General features: G+C 42.4%; 1 protein-coding gene and 1 non-coding gene across 2 annotated transcripts; both read left to right on the top strand.

The window, feature by feature from the left end:
* Positions 1 to 2: 2 nt before the first annotated feature.
* On the top strand, positions 3 to 24041 carry Cct3 (chaperonin containing TCP1 subunit 3). The gene is made up of 14 exons (XM_032898093.1): positions 3 to 326; positions 2350 to 2411; positions 3856 to 3906; positions 3985 to 4047; positions 6392 to 6488; positions 8335 to 8452; positions 11948 to 12134; positions 14904 to 15053; positions 15897 to 16029; positions 16204 to 16285; positions 20583 to 20763; positions 22691 to 22936; positions 23281 to 23412; positions 23721 to 24041. Exons 1-14 carry the CDS (start codon positions 296 to 298, stop codon positions 23823 to 23825), a joined length of 1638 nt encoding a protein of 545 aa, XP_032753984.1. The 5' UTR covers positions 3 to 295; the 3' UTR covers positions 23826 to 24041.
* LOC116897510 lies at positions 17909 to 18044 on the top strand. The gene has a single exon (XR_004387530.1). It is a non-coding gene; the product is annotated as a small nucleolar RNA SNORA2/SNORA34 family (small nucleolar RNA).
* Positions 24042 to 24633: the final 592 nt, after the last annotated feature.

Raw genomic sequence — 24633 nt, 5'->3', positions numbered from 1 at the left:
GGCCGGGAGCGGCCACGCTAGTGCGCAAGCGCTTGCGTCTCCCAGTCCCCCCACCCATCATGCTCTCTCTAGCTAGCTTGCCGTGCCTTTCTTGCGTAGAGGGCGGGGCTAATACCGACGATTGGCCTATGTTTATGCCAATCAATGAAATGGGCTTAGTGATTGGCGGTACTTCAGAGGTTAGCATGTTTCTGTGTCAGTCCTGAGGAGGCAGCGTTTCCTTCGCTGCTCTTCTCTCCAGAAGGTTCTGCCGATTTCCCCCAGCTCTGGAAAGTCGGCTCTTCGTCGTGCCGCCATGATGGGCCACCGTCCAGTGCTCGTGCTCAGTGAGTTCAGGGAAGCGATGGCTCCCTCCGCCCCTCTCTCCCCTTGCTTGCCAGTGTTTCCCGGCCCCGTCCCGCCATGACTCGGCCCTCGTGCTTTCCAGTCGTCTTTTCGCCTTAGAACCTCCTTCCTTAGTTTTTCTCCTCCTGCCTTCTCCTGTCGCCCTCTTTTGACAAAATGACTTTCCGCTCTCGGAGTCGCTAGTTTTTAACGTGTGCTTTATCCCATTTGTGTTCCGTTCTTTAGTCGCCACCCTCCACGCCCCCGTGTCCTTTACAGCATGATTTCCGTCTGGTAGTTAGTAATAATGGTTCTTAACGTTAGGCCTTGCTTCGTATCCTCGGTCCATCCCTTAGGAGAGGCGTGACTTACGGCAGCTCGCTTGATTTATGCTTTAATAACAGTGTTTAGGAGACCGTAGTACTTCTCCAAAGAATTATGAGTTAAGTTGGTAAGTAAAGCTTCCTTTACCGGCAGATCGGAAATGGCATCTTTTCAGTAGCGGTCATTCAGCAACCCTTGTTCTGAAATGACATTCCTTGCGTTCCCGATCTCCCGATCTTGAATGTGATCTTTCCCACCAGCCAGTTAAGTTCTCCCAGATTCCTCTCCTGTTTTCTTTAACTAACGCCTCTCATCTCAGTAAAGAGCACCAGTTCCTTGTCAGTTACCTGAGCTATTGAGAATAATTCAGTAAACCGGGTTCAAAGTTAAGACATACTAAAGAGAAAAACATGTAGTATGGCCACACTGGGAGGAGAGACAAAGGGGTTCAGTGACACTACCCCTCCTACCAACACTTAGATGAACGAATCTATGGGGTTTTAATTAGCAGACCAGAGGCATAAGGAGTCATCGTTTTCTGCTCTAGTCTCCTGAGAAAGTTTACCTACAGGCTGACTCTCCAGGCATCAACATCCCCTGGAACTGGAGTTATGGGCAGTTGTGACCACCATGGGGGGCTGGGAATTGAAGCTGAACCATCTTTCCAGCCTCACAAGCACACTTTCTTGGTCACTAATCTTTGAGACTCTGTAGCTCCTCTTCCCACGGAGGTTGTAAGGGATGTGCACTCTGGGAAAAATCACCATCCTGCTGAGGCCCATTCAGGGATCTAAAGATATGAATCGCTGGAAGTATGTGAGCATGCATACAAGGAAAGTATTGGTCAAGATTCTGAAGTTAAAGCATTTCAGGTTATCTCTTAATGTACTGGGGCTTCTCTTCATTCTGTGTGTCTTTTGCCTGCATGTATGTCAGTGTCTGCAGACACCAGAAGAGGATATCAGATCCCCTGGAAGTGTAGTTATAGATGGTTGTGAGCTTCCATGTTGATGCTGGAAATAGAACCAGAGTTCTCTGCAAGAGCTTCCGATGCTTTTAACTACAGGGCCATCTCTCCAGCCCCTAAAGGTGCTTTTTGAGACAGGATCTCACTTTGTAACTCTGACTGGCCTGGAACTTTATAGACCGAGTTGGTTCAGAAATTCATCTGCATCTCCAGTGCTCAGATTAAAAGCATATGCTACCATGCCCAGTCTTAAACCATTGTAATTGTAACTGCTGGTTATACACTGAAACCTTTGTATTTTTGTTTTCAAAACTTGATAAATAAGGTTGGTGGTAGGATCCCTAAGCAGGTTTAAAAAGAAAAAAAGCACCAAGCCTAATAATAACTGGAGGTCTTTTTATTGTGGTTTGTTTGTTTCGTTTGAGACAGGTTCTCTATGTAAACCAGGCTGGCTTCCAAGTCACAGAGATCCTCCTGACTCTGCCTTATAAGTGCTGGGGTCAGAGACATGCGCCACCATACCTGACTTAGATGACCAAGTTTAATCCCTGGCACTTATATGATAGAAAGAGAATTCAGTCCTGAAAGTTGTCTTCTGACCTCCAAAGTTGTGCTACGCATTGTACACCTGATATGCACATATATACATTAAAAAATGTAAACATTTTCTTTCAGTTAGGAAATAAAATGATTGTGTACACTGGGCTATTGACACGTGTTTTTGTCTGTTTTAGGTCAGAATACAAAGCGTGAGTCTGGAAGAAAAGTTCAATCTGGAAATATCAATGCTGCAAAGGTAACACATGTTTTAAGTGATAATAGCAGTTCATTCTGGATGACTCCCTAATATTTCAAATATTACAAATCTTCATTATTTGTAATAGCAAACTTCCTATGGTTCTGTACAGTTGAACAGAGGAAAACGCATGTTTCCCTGACGGTGATACAGGAAGGGAGGTTTTTAAAGATTTACTTATTTATTCATTGTTTGAGTGTTTTGCCTCCAAGTATGTGTACGTGTACCATGTGCATGCCTGATGCACAAGAAGCCTAGAAGAGGTTGTCAGATCCCCCTGGAACTGGAGTTCCAGGCTGTTGTGAAAGTTACTATGTGAGTGGTAGGACTTCTGAAAGAGCCTAGGTCCTCTGAAAGAACCCTGTCCCCTCTTTGGAGACAGGATCTTGTCGGGGTTGCCTAGAATTTTCTATGCACGCCAGGCTATCTTTGGACTCGGATCTGCTTGCCTTTGTCTCCCAAATCCTGGAACTAAAATCATGTGCCAGCACACTTTCAAACTCATAAATATATTAAGTGAATGATTGAAAGACTTGATTTCATGTGGCTTAGGGACCACTGTCAGTAAAAATATTAAGGCTGGACTCTTAGGACACTAAAACTGAAGACTTTTTTTAAGATTTATTTATTTATATGTAAGTACACTGTAGCTGTCTTCAGACACACCAGAAGAAGGCATCAGATCTCATTATTGATGGTTGTGAGCCACCATGTGGTTGCTGGGAATTGAACTCAGGACCTCTGAAAGCAGTCAGTGCTCTTAACCACTGAGCTATCTCTCCAGCCCCTGAAGACTCTTTTTGAAAGTTCATTTATCATGTCTACAATAGCATTCTTGTTAAACACTGACTCTGGCTGGAAAGATGGCTTTTTTTTTTTTTTTTTAAACAATTTCTAATTTACTTTATGTATGAGTACACACAATTGTTATCTTCAGACACACCAGAAGAGGGCATCAAATCCCATTACAGATGCTTGTGAGCCACCATGTGGTTGCTGGGAATTGAACTCAGGACCTCTAGTAGAACAGTCAATGCTCTTAATTGTTGAGCTATCTCTCAGCCCCAAGCACTTGCTACTCTTGCAGAAGACATAGATTTGATTCTCTAAACCCAGGTGGTAGCTCACAACTTCCTGTAACTCCAGTTCTAGGGCATCCAACGTGCTCTTCAGGCATCCATATGGAGCACAAACATGTATTTGAGCAAAACACTCATACCTGTAAAAAATAAATCTTCAAAACACTGGCTATGCACTGGGCATGGTGGAGCATGCCTTTAATCCTTTCATTGAGAATCAGAAACAGGGCTGTCTCTTACGTTCAAAGCCAGTCAGAGCTACCTAGTAAAACCCTGTTTAAAACAAAGTAATGGTTCTGTTTGTGGTTCTTCGAAACACATTATTCTCTGACTGTGCTTCTTGTTTTGTATTTCCTTACCAACAGACAATTGCAGACATCATCCGGACCTGTTTGGGACCTAAATCTATGATGAAGGTTGGACTACCTTTTATTGGAACTCAAACTCCATGTCCTCTTTTTTTTGTTATCTATAACACTTTTGCTTTTTCTTAGATGCTTTTGGATCCAATGGGAGGCATCGTGATGACCAATGATGGTAATGCCATTCTTCGAGAGGTGTGTTTGATTTTGGTTTTGTTGTTGTGTTGGGTTTTTTTTTGTTTTTTTGTTTTTTTTTCTTTAACCCTCACCTCCTTTTCTAACAATTTTGAATACCAAGAACCTATTCAGATACATGTAGATAACCTTGGCATAGTGTTATATGCCTCTAATCCCAACACTTTGGGGCCAGAGGTAGAAGTAAGATCATGAGTTCAAGGTCATCCTGCACTAAATAAAATAACCCTGTCTAAAATCCAAGTTTATCAAGGCATGATGGCAGTGTGCCTCTAATCTCAGCATTTTGGGGTAAAGGTCAGAGGAGTAGGGATTTGAGATTAATCTTGCGGGTTCAAGGCCTCTGAGTACTGTGATTACAGGTTTGGAACATTTTTCCTGGCTAGTCTGCCTACTATGGCTGGCTTAAAGATAGAAACTCCAGGTGTGCTGCATGCCTGCTATCTCAGCATTAAGGCAGAAGAGTTGAGATTGGAAAACAGCCTCAGCTATGTATCAATAATTTGTCATAAAGGGAGGCTAGAAGATGTACCTCTGTATTAGAGTACATCTTTCTTATTCAGAAGGACTTAGATTCTATGCCCAGCTGCACAAAATAAAGGGATGCAGCAGAAACTTAATTTTCCCATGACTGAAGCTGTAAGTATGGGGTTTCAGTGGGGCCTACTTCTGACAACTAAGACAGAATCTCTTGTTTCTTTTCTTTTTTTAATTAAGTATTTTATTTATATAAATACACTTGTAGCTGTCTTCAGACACACCAGAAGAGAGCATCAGATCTCATTACAGATGGCTGTGAGCCACCATGTGGGTGCTGGGAATTGTACTCAGGACCTCTGGAAGAGCTGCTAGTGCTCTTAACCACTGAGCCATCTCTCCAGCCCGAATCTCTTGTTTCTTATATCTTTTAATAATGTTTCTCATTCCTTTCAGTTGTAAGCCCAGGGTCTCTGTTTCCATCTTATGCTGTTAAAATTCTTGTTTGTCCTTTATTTGTAAAAGAATGATGGGACTCACATTAAGCCAGTATGACCTTGTTTTAACTTGAATGTATCTTCAGAGGCCACCTTCCAAGTAAAGACAACATTCGTAGGTCAGATGGTTTAGACCTTCGAGTCTGTCTTCAGAGGACATAATTCAATCACTACAATGCTTTTACTAAACTGAAGAAGCTTTAAAGACTAAGTTCTCAGTGACACTTTTCCCCACAAAAGTGATTTGCTTAAGATATTGAAGAAGGGGTTGGGATTTAGCTCAGTGGTAGAGCCTTGCCTACTGATGGCATAAGGCCCTGGGTTCGTCCCCAGCTAAAAAAAAAGAAAAAAAAAAAAAAAAGATATTGAAGAGAAGAGCACTATGACCCAAGGATGTACCTTCTAGAGGTACAGTTTCTGGTGGTTGTGAGCCCTCCAATAGTAGGGCTAGGAACTGAATTTGTTTGGGTCCTCTAAAAAAGCAACAAGTACCTGTAACCACTGAGACAGCTCTCTAGCCCTTTTCTTTTTTTTTTTTTTTTTTTTTTTTTTTCTTTTTTTTTTTGGGGGTGTGGGGGGGTTGAGACAGGGCCTCACTATGTGGCTTGGAGCTTGTGATATATGGGTGGCCTAGAATTTACAGAGATCCACCAGCATCTGCCTGTCTCTTCTGAGATTAAAAGCACGAGCTACCACATCTGGCTGGGGCTGGTTTTAATTTAATTTAATCTGAGAAATATAGTAAAACAAAGGGTTAAGAGAGTATGAGACAGGCTGGAGAGATGGCTCAGCGACTAAGAGCACCGACTGCTCTTCCAGAGGTCCTGAGTTCAATTCCCAGCAATCACATGGTGGCTCACAACCATCTGTAAAGAGATCCGATGCCCTCTTCTGGTGTATCTGAAGACAGCTACAGTGTACTTATATATAATAAATGAATAAATCTTTAAAAAAAAGAGAGAGAGTATGAGACACTCAAGAGTTGGGGCCATGCTAAGAGGTCTTTTGAGAGCTGGCAAAATGGCTCAGTTTGCTGCCAAGCCTGACAACCTGAGTTCTGTCCCCAGTACTCACATAGTAGAAAGACAGCCAGTAACCACAAGTTGTCTTCTGTCCTTAAGGGACATGTATGGCATGTATGTAACCACATAAAAACAAAACTGAAAAGTTTGGGGAGGTTGTTTTGGTTTTTTTTGTTTGTTTTTTTTGTTGTTGTTGTTGTTGTTGTTGTTTTGGGGTTTTTTTTCCCTTTTTTTTTGGAGCTGGGGACCAAATCCAGGGCCTTGGCTTGCTAGGCAAGCGCTCTACCACTGAGCTAAATCCCCAACCCCCAGGTTTTGTGTTTTTAAAGTGGTTCGTTTTTCTTTCAGATTCAAGTCCAGCATCCCGCAGCAAAATCCATGATTGAAATTAGCAGGACCCAGGATGAAGAGGTTGGAGATGGAACCACATCAGTAATTATTCTTGGTAAGAGGAAAGTGGAAGATTGAAGGAAAAAAAAATTAGAGATAACATGTGTTAGCCTGACATTGTGGCACACACCTTCAATCCCAGCACTAGGGAGACCAAGGCAGGTGGGTCTCTGAGTTCAGCACCAACCTAGTCTACAGTGTGAATTCCAGAACAGCCAGGGATACACAGAGAAATCCTGTCTTGGAAAAAAAAAAAATGGTTTTTGCAATAGATAATAAGATTCATTCTGTAAAGTTATCATAAACAAGTAGTTTAATTCCAAGCTATTACTGATAGAAGCAATACAAGGTTAATAAGTTCCTCTGGTACATTTTTATCATTTTAATGCATATTGTATGTGAATTGGTCTTTTTTTTTTTTTTAAAATAATTTTGTTTTTAAGCCAGGCACTTTTGACAGATAGTTTTACATGAATTGTTTTTATATGCATATGGGGAGTTGTTTATCTTTGGGGCAATTTAGGTTTTGTTCTAAATTATGTGCATGAGTGCGAGTGTGTTTGTTTGTCTATGTGTCTATGATGGTTTGTTCTCAGGAGTACAAATGCTCACAGAAGTCAGAAGAGGATATTGGGTCTCTTAAAACTGGAATTACAGATGATTTTGAGTCACTTAACTTGGTTGCTGGGAATGGGTTCTGAAAGAGTAGTTAAGTGCTCTTAACCTCTGAGCCACCTCTAGCCCCACTTGCTTTTGCAGAGGACCTAGATTTGGTTTCCCAGCATTCACTCTTCACTCACAATCTGTAGCAGTGAGTTTTAGCTACATTGCTTTGTGCTCTAGCCACCCACCCAGGAACTCTTTGGATTTGCAAATGAAAGGCAAATGCACATTAGCTTATTTTTGAAATGCTTGCTAACTCAATGACTAGGCACTCCTAAACCTTCCCCTGCTATCCTAAGCCCAATTGGAGAAGTGTCCAGTGGCTACTTACCCAAATTCACACATGGCTGATTGGTTTTCTCTCCTGCAGCTCCTGTGTCCCATCCTTCTCCCTGGGACTCATGGTGGTCTCTCTTTTCTCTCCCTAGCCTATGCAACTCTAAAGGGTCCCACCCTGCCCCATCTCCCTTTGCCCAGCCATTGACTGCTGGCATCTTTATTGATCTATCAAAAACCAATTAGGGACATGGACCTTTAGGGTGTGGATAAGCAGATTCCTGATTGAATCAAAGCATTAGAACCAATCTCCAAACAACAGTCATCTGTACCTAGTTCCAGGGGATCCCATAACCTCTTCTCACCTCCCACAAGCACCAGGCAGGCACATGGTACACACTCGCAGACAAAACACACACATATCTATAAGAGATTAATATAGATAGTATAGTTAATAGAGACCTGGGTAAGATAACTAGAAATAAGTTGTTTTCTGTTGAGAACAGTGGCCAAACATTCTCTCAAGGCTGGCTTTGAGTTCCTGTTTCTCCCGACTGCCTCCCAGTGCAGGGGTTATAGTGAGCCCTTTTTCTCTGTTTTATTTTTAGTGACAGCAGTTTGGCTATGTCCTAAGGTATTATGTCAATAAATCTCTTTCCCCTTTGTACTTTTCTTTCTTGGGAAAAATATTTTCATTTTTCTTGGGAAATTGAAGTACATATTTAGTTAGAAAGTTAAAAAGGAAAGAGTAAGTCCATAATGTCAATTTTAGATAAATTAAGATGTATCTAGTAAGGATGTTTTCTTTATAAATTGTTTATAGAAGTTGTAAAATGTAGAACAATATTTATAGCCAAATACATACATACCTTTAGTGAGATCTGTTTTAAGAAAAATTATTTTTTATTAGCATATCCTGGTACTTTGAAATGCGTTGCTATAATGCCTATATCCTTTTGCAGCTGGAGAAATGCTGTCTGTGGCTGAGCACTTCCTAGAGCAGCAGATGCACCCAACAGTGGTGATCAGTGCTTACCGCATGGCACTGGATGATATGGTCAGCACTCTGAAGAAAATCAGGTATGGAAGCAGGACTGAAAATAGATAGTGTGAAAGGCTTAGATTGATCTGTTCTTAATAAAAGAAAGCCAAGCACATAGGTTGAGGGCCATTAGAGCAAGCACACAAACAAGGTACTTTCCATTATGGAAAAAAGATAGCAAAATAGAGAAGAGAATTGAATTCTCATTTTAAAAAATAATTCGGGGTTAGAGAGATGGCTCAGCGGTTAAGAACACTGACTGTTCTTCCAGAGGTCCTGAGTTCAATTCCCAGCAACCACATCTGTAATGGGATCCGATGCCCTCTTCTGATGTGTCTGAAGATAGCTACAGTGTACTCATATACATAAAATAAATTAATTTTTTAAAAAAGATTCTGGTAGGGGTTGGGGATTTAGCTCAGCAGTAGAGCACTTGCCTAGCAAGCGCGAGGCCCTGGGTTCGGTCCCCAGCTCCGAAAAAAAGGAAAAAGATTCTGGTAGTCCTTCAGTACTCTAGGCTGGTTGTCTGAGCTGGTCTTCAATCTACTTGGAATCCCAAAGAAGTAGGCTCTAATGCCTTAGCAGCAGGCCAGATGAGTTTGCCAGAGAGAATGAGGGCAGGCAATCAGCAAGTCATGTATGAGTATAGCTAATTCGGGGCTCTGTGCTGTGAGGATAGTACCTAGCACGTTTCCATTGGAACAAGAGGACCACACCTGAAAATGCTGCTTGAATGTAGAGAACTTGAATGTAATTTATACTTGCTTTGTGCTAATAGTGCTGTGAAGGGAGTATAAGAGTGCGTGCCTTTAATCCCAGAAGTTAGGATGCAAAGGAGGGCGACCCTAATCAAAACGACACAAAGTGAGCTGGAGAGATGGCTCAGTGGTTAAGAGCACTGACTGCTCTTCCAGAGGTCCTGAGTTCAAATCCCAGCAACCACATGGTGGCTCATAACCATCTGTAATGGAATCCGATGCCCTCTTCTGGTGTGTCTGAAGAGAGCTACAGTGTACTTACATATAATAAATAAATAAATCTTTTAAAAAAAAACGACACAAAGCCAAGTGTGGTGTTGCATGAGAAGCAGAGGCAGGTGGATCTCTTGGGTTTAAAGCCAGCCTGGTTTATGTAGTGCCAGAACTGCAGAGTGAGATCCTGTCTCAGAACAACAGAGAACAAATTCCATGATGGAATTAAAAACATGCCACAGTGCCTCAGACCCTCCCCCAAAATATCCTCAACTATTTTTTAAGTGGCTTTTTCCTGTTTAGAGCCCCAGTAGGTCTAGAACAGGATATGTACATCAAGCAAAGAAACCTGTGCCTCCAGAGTACTGAAAAACTGATTTTTTTTTTTTTTTTTTTTTTTTTTTCAAATGACCTACTGATTCCAGTTAGTGCTGCCCATATGTGTGCAGGGCCATGCACCAGAGAATGACCAATCCACCTGTGGCCACAATTATAAAGAAAATAGCCCTCCTTCAGCAACTCCCAGTTGCTAAATGTTCTGCCATGGTGGAATTTTAGCAAGGTGTTTTTGTTTTATGTATGTGAGTACACTGTCACTCTTCAGACACACCAGAAGAGGACATCAGATCCCATTATAGATGGTTGTGAGCCACCATGTGGTTACTCAGGACCTCTGGAAGAGACAGTGCTCTTAACCACTGAGCCCTCTCTCCAGGCCCACACTGGAATTTTGACTGGCTTGACCTTGAACAAGTAACCACAGCCGCTGTGATAGTATGAATGCTGTGGCATTGTCTTTTTCACAGCCACTAGCTCTTGCATTCTGATTGCCCTCTCTTCTGAGATGTCCACAAACCTTGAGTAGAGATTGATACAGATGTTTCATTTGCAACTGAACACTCAGAAGTGCTTAGTTACTCTTTACACTTTGACCAGTCTCTGTCTTTGGGACAAAAAGCTTCTCAACCAAGACTGAAAGGTACACAGATTTGTAGGTCTAGACTTAATCTATGTCCTGCAATAGAGGTGTGTGGTGTCTTCAGTAATAGAGTTTTATTATCTAGTTATGATAGGCGATCAAGAACAGTGGCGATGGTTTCCGTTTCAGCGTCCTTTGGATCTTCCCTGATGCATACATAACTCATTGGGAATTATCGTATGCCTGGTACTGATAAGTTCATATAATCACCATGTCTTCTGCAAGCAAGCATTGTCCACCCATGCAGGGAACCTTCAAAACACATCTCCCTCCTTTTTCCTTTTCCTTTTAGTGGTGGTGAGGTGTTTTGTTTTGTTTTGTTTTTTTAAAGGCTTTTTCTGTGTACCCCTGGCTGTTCTGGAACTTATTCTGTAGATCAGGCTAGCCTCAGAGATCCTACTGCCTCTGCCTCTGCCTCTGCCTCTGCCTCTGCCTCTGCCTCTGCCTCTGCCTCTCCCTTCTGAGAACTGGGATTAAAGATGTATGCCACTATGCCCTGACTATTCATGCATTCTTAGTGTTAATCCACCCATCACTGCTTCCTTTTCCCCATTCCTCAACTCTTATCTACACTTAAACCTTTAAGTACCAGTATTCCATCCTTTAACATGTGTTCCATTATGCGCTCCCTTATTAAGCACTCCTTCCTCCCCTGTTTTAATGTTCCCCCTTTAGATTTTAAGAGGCAGGTTGAAACAGGATGTAGTCCTGGATTGTCTGTGAACCACGATGACCTCAAATCTGTAGAGATCATGCTGCCTCTGACTCTGGAGTGTTAAGATTTAAAGATGTGTTCTACTAAGATGTTTTGTTGTTGTTTTTGTGTGGGTGGGTGTGTGCATATGAGTGCAGGTGTCTGAGAAAACCCGAAATGTGACTCCCCTAGAGTTTTAATACACTGGACACAGGTCCTCTAGAAGAATAGCAAGTGCTCTTAACTGTTTAGTCATATCTCCATCCCCACCTTTAGATATATTATGATAAATTATAAAACGTGGCATTTGGGTATTAAATCCAGGACTTTATGCATGTGTTAACCAAGCACTGTGCCATCAAGTTGCACCTCTAATCCCAGAATCTATTATTTTGAGACATAGGCTCATGTAGTACAAGCTGACCTGGAACTTACTGTGTAGCACTGAAGCGAGCTTTGAACTTTTCAGCCTCCCAAGTACTAGAATCATAGGCATTCACCACACCCGAATTTTTTCGGTGCTTTGGGGTTGAACCTGGGACTTTTTTTTTTTTTTTTTTTTTTTTTTTTCAAAACTGGAATCCGTATTTCTCAGGGTGGACCTTACTCTCTTGTATCCCTGGCTACTTTTTTTTATCAAGCAGTAACTGCCTATCTTGAACATTTGCCTTAGATAATTCTTTTGGAAGCTGTTGCCTCTTCCCTAAAAATCTATCTGGCGTTGTAAAGTGTTTTAGGAATTTTAGCAGTATTTGAAAGTTTAGCAAGATGTCTTGTCACTTTAACCACTTCATTCTGCCTCTTAGCATGCTCTTATGCTCACTGAGGTTTACACGAGTTACTGTGGTAAACATTTTATATTGACTGTTCTCTGGGTTTCTTTTTCCAGTACCCCTGTTGATGTCAATAACCGTGATATGATGTTGAACATCATCAATAGCTCTATTACTACAAAAGTCATCAGTCGGTGGTCCTCTTTGGCATGCAACATTGCACTGGATGCTGTTAAGACTGTTCAGTTTGAAGAGAATGGCAGAAAGGAAATTGATATCAAGAAGTATGCAAGGGTGGAAAAGGTAAGCTAGTCCAGTGTGTGCTTGAGAGTTATCTGTCATGGTCATTCCAGTTCAGAGTAGGGTGTCTTTATTTAGTTAGACTAGAAAGAAGAACTGGACTAACTTAGAGCCCTGTGGGATAATGTATAAAGCAAGTATAAGATAGAAGGAGGCTGGGGTTGGAGATTTAGCTCAGTGGTAGAGCACTTGCCTAGCAAGCACAAGGCCCTGGGTTCGGTCCCCAGCTCCGGAAAAAAAAGAAAAAAAAAAAAGATAGAAGGAGGCCTGTCATTGGACGAGAAGGTGGGAGAAAAGTTTGAAGGAAGAGGAGGAGTCTGGAACGGAAAGGAGGAAGAGACAGGAGGGATAAGGAGAGAAGTCGTGGCAGGATAATATGGCAGGTAACGTTAAGATTCCGCTCTGCGTATTTACAAGTTCTTATTAATGTTCTTAAGGGATGGATGTGTATTGGGCTTTGTATGTTTAGGTGTGCAATTATATCTTATCAATTGGATCAAAGGTTATTGTGTTGTGTGTTCTTTTCATTTGGCGATTTAAGTGTAAGAAAGTGTGCTGCGGCAGGTCTGGGCCTCCACAGAGTTGGGATGTGTGTTTCTGGCATGGAAACAAACCTGCCTTAGGAACTAGATAGGTAAAGAGATTGCTGCCAGGCTCAGAGAGAGGCCTTTGGCAGTGTGATATGGGATGGAGCAGAGTGGGTGAGACGCTTTGCTGACTGAGACTTAAGATATCCAGCAGATACCTTGGGGCACTGCAGTGTACACCTAGAGTGAGGATAAAAGATTCCATTTAATTTTTATATTTTTACAACAACAGAGCCCAGAAACAAAGACCTAAAAGAGTATCAAGGAGAATTCCTGATAGCATTTTTTGTTCCCTTTACTACCTTCCATACACAAGGTTTACAAGGGTAAGAAAAGACATTGATATGTCCGTAACTATGCCTGTGGGTATTAATTAGCTACTGGTGAGGATATTCATTTTACAAGTGCTGAGGTTGGTGAAATGGCTTAGTGGCTAAGAGCACTTAACTGCTCATATAGAGGACCCACATTCCATTACCAGCACCCAGGTGGTGTCTCACAGCCATCCATAATTCCAGTTCCAGAAAACCTGATTTCCTCTTTTGACCACTGAGGGCACCAGGTATACATATATTACATATGCATGCAGGCAAACCACTTTGTTAGTCAGGGTTCTCTAGAGAACAGAACTGATGAATATTAAAGAGAAAGGCTTTATTAGAGTGACTATTCCAACAGTGGCTGTCACCTGATAGAAAAATAAGATTCTGGTAGTGGCTGGAGAGATGGCTCAGCAGTTAAGCACTCTGACTGCTCTTCCAGAGGTCCTGAGTTCAATTCCCAGCAACCACATGGTGGCTCACAACCATCTATAGTGGGATCTGATGCCCTCTTCTGGTCTGAAGAGAGCAACAGTGTACTCATATAAATTAAATAAATTTAAAAAAAAGATTCTGGTAGTCCTTCAGTACTCTAGGTTGGTTGTCTGAGCTGGTCTTCAATCTACTTGGAATCCCAAAGAAGTAGGCTCTAATGCCTTAGCAGCAGGCCAGATGAGTTTGCCAGTGAGAATGAGGGCAGGCAGTCAGCCCTATGTCCTTTTATGTGGGCTGCCACCAGAAGGTATGGACCACTTTCTGACCTCAAATGATCCAATCAAGAAAAATCTTTCACTGGTATGCTAGTTGCTTGGGTTTTAGTTAATTCCAGGTGTCAAGTTGACCACCAAGATTGACCATCACATACTCATTGTAATAAAATTTGTTTGAACAGTGATGGCACTCACCTTTAATCCCAGCACACCAGTCAGAGGCAGGCGGGTCTCTGAGTTTGAGGTCAGCTTGTCTACAAAGTGAGTTTCAGGACAGCCAGGACTACAAAAGCTTTCCTACTTTTACTAAATTTAAGATCAGAATGTAAGTGTAGTAGCTAGCTAGTGTAATATCTTAGAGCTAGCAGCTGGAGCTCAAGTCTAAAAATCTGTGGGAATATCCTAATGATGAAGTAAGTCCTTTCAAATCTTTGTCAGGACAGTGAATTTCTATGGATCTTATTCATCCTTCAGGTTGCATGTCATGGCCCAAGATTAGCATCCTTCCTAAGAAGTCAAATATTTGCAGCCGAGCTTGGTGGTGAACTTTAATCCCAGTATTTGGTAGATGCACTTAGGTACATCTATGTATAGCTACAGCTATGTAGTAAGATTATGTCTCAAACCAAAAACAAGAACATATTTGCAGCCATTGCTTTGGTTCTCACTATTCCTAAAGGACCTGGAACTCACTGATGCTCACACCACCTTAGAACTTATATGGTGCCTGCCACTTATCTATTTAATTATTTTGTTTTTGAGCTTCATGGAAGAAAGGTATCTTGGATCTAAAAGAATAATCGTTTGGAAAGCTGTATGGGGATAGATTTGAGATGGATTTGGCTTGCATGCAGGGAAGCAAGTGTCGTGTGATGTGTCATCAGTCCCAGTTATTGCATCTTGGTTATGTATTAAAGTAAATCTTCTTGGGCTGGAGAGATGGCTCAGAGGTCAGAGGTTAAGAGCACTGTCTGCTCTTCCAGAGGACCTGAGTTCAATTCCCAGCAACCACATGGTGGCTCACAACCATCCGTATTGAGATCTGATGCCCTCTTCTGGACTGCAGGCATACATACAGGCAGAAAGCTGTATGATGTATACATAATAAGTAAATATTTATAAAAAAAAAAAAAAAGTAAATCTTCTTTTGCTCAGATACCCGGGGGCATCATTGAAGACTCGTGTGTCTTACGTGGAGTTATGATCAACAAGGATGTGACCCATCCAAGAATGCGCCGCTATATTAAGAATCCTCGAATTGTTCTACTGGATTCTTCTCTGGAGTACAAGAAAGGAGAAAGCCAGGTAAGATTCCCAGCCTTGTGAGGGTTTTATATTTTGTTTTTGAGATAGGTTCTCTTTACGTAGTCCTGACTGTTCTGTAAATCACTGTGTAGACCAGACTGGCCTCAGATTAACAAAGATCACCTGCCTCTGCCTTTTAAGTGCTGGAACTAAAGTACATGTACCACTACCCTTGGCTGCCCGGCTTTAGTAGACTCTGATTACTAATATGGACAAGTGACATTTGTGTGCTGCCATTTATTATCCTTTCTTGAAAATAGTTTGATGTTTGTTTTCCAAGTAAGCAGTCTGAAGCCCAGGACTGAGGGAAGAGAGTGACAAAAAATTAAATAAATTTGTTGCGCATTCGTTGAGATGTGTGGGTATAGACAGTCCTGTTTACGTGGGCAGTTGAATGAGGCAGGGAGACCTCTTGGATCAGAAACAACCTGGACAATGTATAGGATAAGACCCTGTCCTAAAAAAGGTATAGAGAATTTGAGATCTGAATTATTCATACACACTAACTAATAAAACAAAAGGTCCAACCCAGATGTGTGGAACAGATGTGAAGTTTTGACATTCAGATTGACATTTTCTGGAATACATGAGAGGGTTGGGTAGAGGGAGTAACTGGGATGACACTTGACTATCTTCATCAGCCTAAGGATTTTTAAGTTATTTTTATTAATGTTTATTGTGTGTGTGCCTGGATGTGCATGTGGCAGTCTGTGGGGAACATTGTGTGTCTGAGTACAGGTTAGTTGGATCCCCTGGAGCTGGAATTCCAGGCAGCTGTGAGTGCTACTCCTGACTGCTGAGCTGTCTCTCCAGCTTCAGTCAGTGCCTTTTCTTCATTCACAGACTGACATTGAGATTACACGAGAGGAGGATTTCACCCGCATCCTGCAAATGGAAGAAGAGTACATCCAGCAGTTGTGTGAGGATATTATCCAGCTGAAACCTGACGTGGTCATCACAGAAAAGGGCATCTCGGGTAGGGCCCCATTTGTTTTTCAAGCCTGCCTTTGAGGTAGAAGAGGGTGAGTGGTGTGATTTGGTTTTGTCCCTTGGGTTGGCAAAGACAGTTGTGTGCTGTTTTAAATACTTTGGTGATAAAACCAGTTCAGAGTTTGGGTGTCTAGCTGACACATCTACTCTTAAATTTCAGATTTAGCTCAGCACTACCTCATGCGGGCCAATGTCACAGCCATTCGTAGAGTCCGGAAAACAGACAATAATCGCATTGCTAGGTAAGTAAGCCAGTTAAAGGTAATATTTTATTTTAGCTGCATAGTATATTCATTGCCTGAAATGGTACAGGATGCAGTAACTGCTTGTCAAAAAGTTCTGTTCTCTGCAATTTTTGCTCAGTGGTAAAAATTTCTTTTTCTTTCTTTCTTTCTTAATTTTTTTTCTTTCTTTTTTTTTTTTTTTAAAGAAAAGCTGTTGCTCTGTATCCCTCAATGACCTGTAACTCTGCACCCCAGACTGAATTTGAATTTACAGCAGTCCTCCTGCCTTTCAGTTCTAGGCTTCCAGGTGTTAGACCACTCGGGGCTGGTGATTTGTACTGTCTGGCTCTGAATATAGCAGAAGCATTAGATTGCTGCTAGTGAGTCCACTTCTGTAAATTTCAATACACTGATGTCTACATTCAGGGTATCTATTTCTAGTGCTAATTTATTATGGCCAGAGTGGTACCTGCCTATAACTCCAACACTAGGGTCATAAAGGGAGAAGAATCAGTTCACAAGTGATCTTTAGAGACCAGTTGGGGCTATGTGAAACCTTGTCTTAATATCTCAAAAAACAAATTTTTTAAAATGTGGCCAAGGGTTCCAAAAAGAAGGTTTCTGTCTGTTGAAGTTAGTAGGCATTTGTGAAACAAATATGTAGGTGCTGGGAATGAAGCTACAATGGTCCTCCAAAAGAGTACTTTTGACCATTAAGCTATCTTTTTGGGCAGTCCTCCATCTTTTACAGCTGGCTATGGTGATTGTACCTCTGGATGCAAAGACAAACTATTTGAGTTTAAGGCCAGCCTGATCTACATAGTGAGTTCTAGGTCAGAAACTGTCCAAAAAAAAAAAAAAAAAAAATACCATTAAGAAAGTAAAAGACTTAGGGATAGAGAGAGAGATGGCTCAGTGGTTAAAAGCATTGACTGCTCTTTCAGAGACATCCTGAGTTCAGTTCCCAGGAATCACATGGTGCTTCACAACCATCTGTAGTGGGATCTGATGGCCTCCTCTGGCATGCAGGCATACATGCAGACAGCATTCATACATTAAAAAACATATAAGTAAGTACATTTTATTTAAAAGGAGAGAAAAATTGATACTGGATGTCATGACGTGCACCTTTGATCCCAACCTTTAGGGGGTAAAGACAGGCTGACTTCTTGATTTTGAGACCAGCCTCGTCTGTAGAGCAAGTTCCAAGATAGCCAGGGCTATAAAAAGAAACCCTGTCTCAAAAACCCAAAAAAATAAAACTTAATGATAGGAGTAATTGAAATGGCTTGGGGTATAGAGACATTTGCCTCCCAGCTTACCACTTGGATTCAGTCTCATGAAAGTAGAAAACTCCCGACTCATACATGTGTGTAACCTAGTTAGTTACCACTAAATGTTACTGATAGAGGGACTGTAGTTACACTAACTGCTATTGTAAAGGATCTATGAAAAACCAGTGTTGATGGTGTACATGTATAATCCCAGCACCTGAATGGCTAAGGCAGGAGGATCTTTGTGAGTTTGAGGCCAGCTTTTGCTGCATAGTCAATTAAAGAGCAGCGTGAAATAAAAGTTGAAACCCTGGTGGGTCTGGGCATTCACAAAGTGACTTGTCAATTTGCCATAAAAGCCTGAAGATTGGCCCTGAATCAAGGCCAGCAGCTTGCTGAAGCTGTTGGCTTCAAGCAGGTGCCTAAATAAATGTCTTTCTATGGTCTGTTGGCCATTTCAGAAATTAAAAATGTAATGGTCAATTCATTAGAAAGAAACATCTGGCTGAGGGAGAGAAAAAAAAAGCCTGAAGAACTGAATTTGATTCCCCAGATCCTATGTAAAGGTGGAAGGAGAGAACAGACTCCACAAAGTTAGCCTCTGCTTTTCACATGTGCACACCTGGGTTGTTCATTTGGATCTGTAGGTGTGGTGCGTGTGTGTACTTTTTCCTACCACTAAGTCAGTGGTACGACCTGTCATTCTATCACCGATTCTATCACCGAGTAGACAAAGCAAGAGGCTATCAAGAGCTGAAGGTTATTTTCAGGGACTTTCCAGTTAGCCTGAGCTATAAGAGACATCTCAAAACAAAACAACCACTCAGGACTCAGAATCCCGGCACTCTAGAAGACTGAGGGAAGAGGATTGATTATCTTAAGTTTGAAGTCAGCCTGGGCAAATTACTTCCGGGCCATCTTTTACAACTGAATGGGACTATCTCAAGGCTTGAGGGTGGGAGGGTAGGGTCCTGATGGTTCAGTGGGTAAAGGTATCTGCTTTAAGCCTGACAACCTGAATTTGATTCCTGGGACCCACATGGTGCATAGAACTGACTCCCACAAGTTGTTCACTGCACAAAGTAAATGTAATTTTGAAAAAGCTAACCTATTGGGTTAATTCTCTTCATGAAACAAATACTTGAGAAAAGGTTTATTTTGGCTCACAATTGGGAAGGTTCTAGTCTTTTGTTGGTTGATTTTGATTTTGGTCCTGAAAACCTTTCCATTGATCCAAAATCATAAAGACTTTATTACTCCAGTGGAACTACCAAAGGGAACAAGGCATTAGAATGTAGAACTATGGGAAATACTTGAGATCCCAACTCTACCACCTACCAGGCACATAACTCAATTTAAGAGAGTCCTATGTCAGGGTTGGGGATTTAGCTCAGTGGTAGAGCGCTTGCCTAGCAACCGCAAGGCCCTGGGTTCGGTCCCCAGCTCCGGAAAAAAAAGGGGGAAAAAAAAGAGAGAGAGAGAGAGAGAGTCCTATGTCTGCTTGTTCCAAAATGGTTCTAGACATGCATATGCATGCTTAGTTTTTCTCCTTGTTCCCATAAGTTTACATGAAAGGAGACATGGTATCCTTGTAAGCTGAGCAGTGGTGCCTTTAATCCCAGTGCTCAGGAGACAAAGAAGGCGGGGGACTCTCTGAGTTTAAGGTCAGCCTGCTACACAAAGCAAATTCCAGAGCAGTGAAGACTACAGGAACACTGTCTCAAAGGACCAAGAAGAAAAAGAAAAAGAAAACTGCTATCCTGAGCTGGGTGTAGTGCCTTAGGCCTTTAATTCCAGCACAGCTACAGGCAGATGACAGGAACACTGAGCCTATTGTATGTAGATGTACATAGTGAGCTCCAGGACTGCCAAGACTAACTACATATCGAGATTCTGTCTCAAATAAAAAATACGAGGGGGGGAAACCTGCTTGGTACTAGTGTATAATATGATCTTAGCACTTGGGAGGTAGAGTCAACAGGGTGGGAAGTTGGAAGCCAAATTGGATTAAATGGGACTGTCCCAAAAGAAAAGTTTAACATTTATTATTGGGTTATGTTTATAATTTGTACTGTCTGGAATTCAAAGCTGTACTTAAATCCACAATCCTGCCTCGGCCTCCTATGCTAGAATCATAGATATATACCCCAAGTTTTTCTCAGATTCTTGCTTGACTTTGGAATCTTTTTGTATAGTCTTTTTTTTTTTATTACACTTTGTATGATGTGCAGAGGGTACATTGCATGTGCACATGTAGAAGTTAGATGACTGCTTTCTGAAGTGTTCTCTCCTGACTTTTTTTTAGTTCTGGGTTGTCTTAGTTAGGGTTTTATTGCTGTGAAGAGACACCATGACCAAGATAACTTTTATAAAGGACGTTTAGTTGGGAGTGGCTTGAAATTTCAGAAGTTCAGTCCATTATCATCATGGTGGGAAGAATGGCAGTCTTGGCAGACAAGGTGCATGTTGCTCTAGAAGGAGCTGAGTATTCTACATCTTGACCCAAAAGCAGCCAGAAGGGGACTGGCTTCAGAAGGCAGCTAGGGACTCTTCTGTAAAGTCCACCCCCACAGTGACACACTTCTTCCAACAAGAATACAGCCATTCCAACAAGGACACACCTCCCCATGGGCCAAGGATTCCAACACAGGAGTATGAGGCCAAACCTGTTCCAACCACTACATGGGTATTGAACTCAGGACCTCAGACTTGTATGGAAAGCATGGTACCTGCTGAGCCATCCCATGGCCTCTTGGTATAATTGAACTGAGTTACATATGTATGGGAGTTCATTGTCCAGATTTTATTATCTAAAAATTATACTTGAATCCAGTTATGATTAGTTGCCATGTGTATATATATAATTACATTTCTAAAGCCACATTTAAGAAACGTGGCTTGTATACATTTAAAACTTTCCTACCAGTCGGTTCAGACCTCTCAGTGATTCTAGTAATGTATTTTAGTCTAACCTTTAACCACAGACGGTAGATCACTAGATGGGTAAAAGCATCTGAAGTCACATCCTCTCCACCCAATAGAGCCTGTGGGGCACGGATAGTCAGCCGACCCGAGGAACTGAGAGAAGATGATGTTGGTACAGGAGCAGGCTTATTGGAAATCAAGAAGATTGGAGATGAGTACTTCACATTCATCACTGACTGCAAAGACCCAAAGGCCTGCACCATTCTTCTTAGAGGAGCCAGCAAAGAGATACTATCGGTGAGTGAGCCTTGGCAATGTGACCAAGGGAAGGACATTGTTCCATCCTAGAATTGTCACCACTGTAACAAGCTTAATATGTCGACTTTAAAAGAAAATGATGTAGCAGTTATTTTCAGTCCATGATCCTTTGGCCTGTGGCTGCATGACTGCATAGATGTGTGAAGGAGCAGAACCAGTCACATGACAGTGAAGAGATTAACGGGAGTACTGAGTGCCAATTTCTGCCCCTGGTGCCACGTAATCAAGGCATGGTGGTGAGTCAGAAAGAGGGACTGTTCTACATATAAAGTATGAGGCCAGCCTCAGTTTAAAGTAGAAAGAGAGAGGAATGGAAAGCAGGCACAATCTAGAAACTGCTGTGTGTTTGGAAGCCTAATATGGCAGCTTATACCTGTGATCCCAGCTGAAGCAGAAAGATCACCACAAGTTTGAAAGTGTGAAGGGCTACATAAGCCAGGCCGTGGTAGCGTATGCCTTTAACTCCACCACTGGGTGGAGACAGGGAGAGGGGAGGACAGAGACAGGCAGATCTCTGAGGTTGAGGCTAGCCAAAACTATATAGAACTATGTAGAAATATCCTGTCTGAAAAACAACAACAGGGTTGGGGATTTAGCTCAGTGGTAGAGCGCTCAGTGCTTAGCAAGGCAAGGCCCTGGGTTCGGGTCCCCAACTCAAAAAAAAAAAAAAAAAAAAAAAAAAAAAAAAAAAAAAAAAAAACAACAACAAAAAAAACAGGCCAGGTAATGGTAGTGAATGCACCTAATCCCAGCATTTTGGAGACAATCAGGTGAAGCAAGCCTGGTCTACAAGAGTTTTGACCAGCAGAGGATATACAGGGAGACCTTGTCTCAAAACAAAAGAAAACAGCTGGAGCAGGAGAGAGGCTCAGTGGTAAGATCACTCATTGCTTTTCCAGGGAATTCCCCAGCCTCCAAAGGCACCAAACACACATAGCATGCATAAACTCATGCAGACACACACACAAGATAGGTAAATTTTTTTTTTTTTTTTTTTTTTTTTTTTTTTTTTTTTTTTTTTTTTTCAAATCTTTAAAAATAAGAACGAACGGCAAAGGCCGGCTATGGTGGTATACTCCTTTAATCCCAGCGCTCAGGAAGTAGGAACAGGTGGGTCTTCGTGGGTTTTTTTAAGGCCATTCTGGTCTACTTGATTAAATTCCAGGCCAGCAAGGGTGTGAGTGTATGTGATAGGATCTCATTTTGGTGGCTCAGTGTGGTCTCGTATGGGTGGCAGCCCATATATACTCCATTGTGGCTCCAGTTTCACAAACCCAACATTACTGCTCCTTTTTTTTTTTTTTTTTTTTTTTTTTTTCCAGAGCTGGGGACCCAACAGGGTCTTGTGCTTGCTAGGCAAGCGCTCTACCACTGAGCTAAATCCCCAACCCCTCCTTTCTCTTTCTGTTCTCCTTCTACTGTCCCAGTCCCAGGAATCAAACTTAGGTGATCCAGCTTGTTAGTAAGAGCCTTGAACCACTAAGCCATTGCTGCAACTGCAGCCCCTTTAAATTGAAATTGTAACCCCATCCCTACTCCCAAAGGGAGTAATTGTTCCAGGATAGTAGCTGGTAAGCAGAGGATAGTTGACAGTACACCATACAGTCTGCTGGAGGGCACAACTAGGAAAGAAGGGAAATAGTTTGATTCTCTCTGGTGCAATATAAAGACCTAACCTCGTAGTTGAGATGTAATATCCCCTAACCCTTTTGCAGGAGTCCTTTTGTGTTCACATTCCTGAGTTAGAATGTGAACATAACTTCTGCCCCTCGCCAGTAGGGGTCACAAGGGTCTTCTTAGTTGCCCTATTTGTGGTTTGCAAAAAGTTTGCCAGTCAGGAAATCCTTAGCCTCTGATTTCTCTGTGAGTCACCGAGCTGACTAAACCATTTCTCGGCTTCCCCAAGGAAGTAGAACGCAACCTCCAGGATGCCATGCAAGTGTGCCGCAATGTCCTCCTGGACCCTCAGCTTGTGCCTGGTGGTGGAGCCTCTGAGATGGCTGTGGCCCATGCCTTGACAGAAAAATCTAAGGCCATGACTGGTGTGGAACAATGGCCATATAGGGCTGTGGCCCAGGCTTTAGAGGTCATCCCTCGGACCTTGATCCAGAACTGTGGGGCCAGTACCATTCGTCTGCTTACCTCCCTTCGGGTGAGTTCTTTTCTATACCCATTCCTTGCCGAGGTAAGGAAAGCTGTTTTCACCCTAAGGGAAAAAATTTTTTTCTGACAGGATGTTTATACTCATAAGTGCACATACCCTTAAGTTCATGCACACTTGTGTGGGTTGTATGTGTAGGCCAGAGGTCAACCTTTGGTGTCCTTCCCCAGTAGCCATCAACCTTAACTTTACCCCTTTGCTTTTCTTATCGCTCATTCCTTCAAATCTTGTAGTCTGCCTTGTTTGCTGTCAGTTTTTAGTGGTTTGGTTTTGTCTGTTCTCTGACACAGCATCCTTCATTGTACTCTCCCTACCCGTATTTATTCCACCTGCAGGCCAAGCACACACAGGAGAATTGTGAGACCTGGGGTGTGAATGGTGAGACTGGTACCTTAGTGGACATGAAAGAGCTGGGTATTTGGGAGCCATTGGCTGTGAAGCTACAAACATACAAAACAGCAGTGGAGGTAAGACGCCATACGTCATTTCTGTCCAGATAACCAGCTTCTGTGCTTTGTCTAAAAGGAAGGGCCATAAAAAGGCAGTGTTCCCCAAAGGTCTCCCAAGGAACTCTACTCCCTACTTACCTTTAGCTTATACAGAAGCAGCGTAACAGGGGACAAGTTATATCCCTTGCTTAGGTAGAGCTTCATTGTTCATTCGAGACTCTGAAGAGGAAGATCCCAGATAAAATGGTAATTCTGTGGGAGGAGCTAGGAGAAAGCTAAAAGAAAACGGTGTCTTTCTCTTCTCTGCTGACCTGTTTTTCTTTTAGACTGCAGTTCTGCTTCTGCGGATTGATGACATTGTCTCTGGCCACAAGAAGAAGGGTGATGACCAGAACCGGCAAACCGGTGCTCCAGATGCTGGCCAGGAGTGAGTGCTAAGCAAGGTGACTGAACCACAGAACCAGCAGTCTCCCCTTTCCTGAGCCAGAGTTCCAGGAACACTGTGGACATCTTTGTTTGCAAAGGATCAGGTTGAGGGGCAGCCCCCAGTCTGTCCCATCTCGGTTTGCAAAAAGCACTGACGTGTATCTCTTCTGTTGTAAGCTTCCATTCAGTTTGCTTCCAGTGATTAAATCTAAGTCATTTGAGACAGTTGTCATGTGTTTTTCAACCTTGGGTCACATCTCTACCTCCTAACAATGCAAAAGGAGGTAGAAGACTTTACTGGGAGGAAAGGAGACAAGTCACTAATTGCTGACTTGCACACACACAAACACATACATCCCACAGCCTTTTTTAAGACTAGGTCTCACTGTGACTGTGTAGACCTGGGCGTGGTGTTTCTACTGCCTCTGCCCCCAGGGTACTCTTGAATACTGGTTGGTATCAGAGATTTTAAAAGGACTATTCCGCCACACGTGGTTTGGTGAGTTTTTTGAATCAAGTTAATCCCTCACGGTTGTGCCTTGAGAGACACCCCTGCTCCTAGCTCATTCCATCCTCACTGACCCTCACAGCTACATAGCCAGTAGGAGACAAGCCTGTGCTGCACTTGTCTCAAGGACAAAGTATATACAGAGCCAGTGAGGTTCAGTGGGCAAAAGTGCTTGCCGTTAAAGCCAATGGCATTCAGTCCTCAGTTTCCATAGTGGATGAAGAAGAGGTTCCCAAAAGTTGTCCATTGACCTCATCAATGTCCACAGTGTGGCACATGCATTCGTAGACATTACAAAAAGCAAG

This window comes from Rattus rattus, chromosome 3, assembly GCF_011064425.1.
Source record: "Rattus rattus isolate New Zealand chromosome 3, Rrattus_CSIRO_v1, whole genome shotgun sequence".
In the NCBI taxonomy this organism is placed as follows: Eukaryota; Metazoa; Chordata; class Mammalia; order Rodentia; family Muridae; genus Rattus; species Rattus rattus.
This window is presented reverse-complemented; position numbering and strand designations above follow the sequence as displayed.

Bases quoted from the DNA above. Each gene is read 5' to 3' on its own strand.
- Cct3 (XM_032898093.1), top strand. From the start codon at position 296: ATGATGGGCCACCGTCCAGTGCTCGTGCTCA. The intron at 327-2,349 runs GTGAGTTCAGGG...TGTCTGTTTTAG, and splicing joins CCGTCCAGTGCTCGTGCTCA to GTCAGAATACAAAGCGTGAG. The intron at 20,764-22,690 runs GTGAGTGAGCCT...GGCTTCCCCAAG, and splicing joins CCAGCAAAGAGATACTATCG to GAAGTAGAACGCAACCTCCA.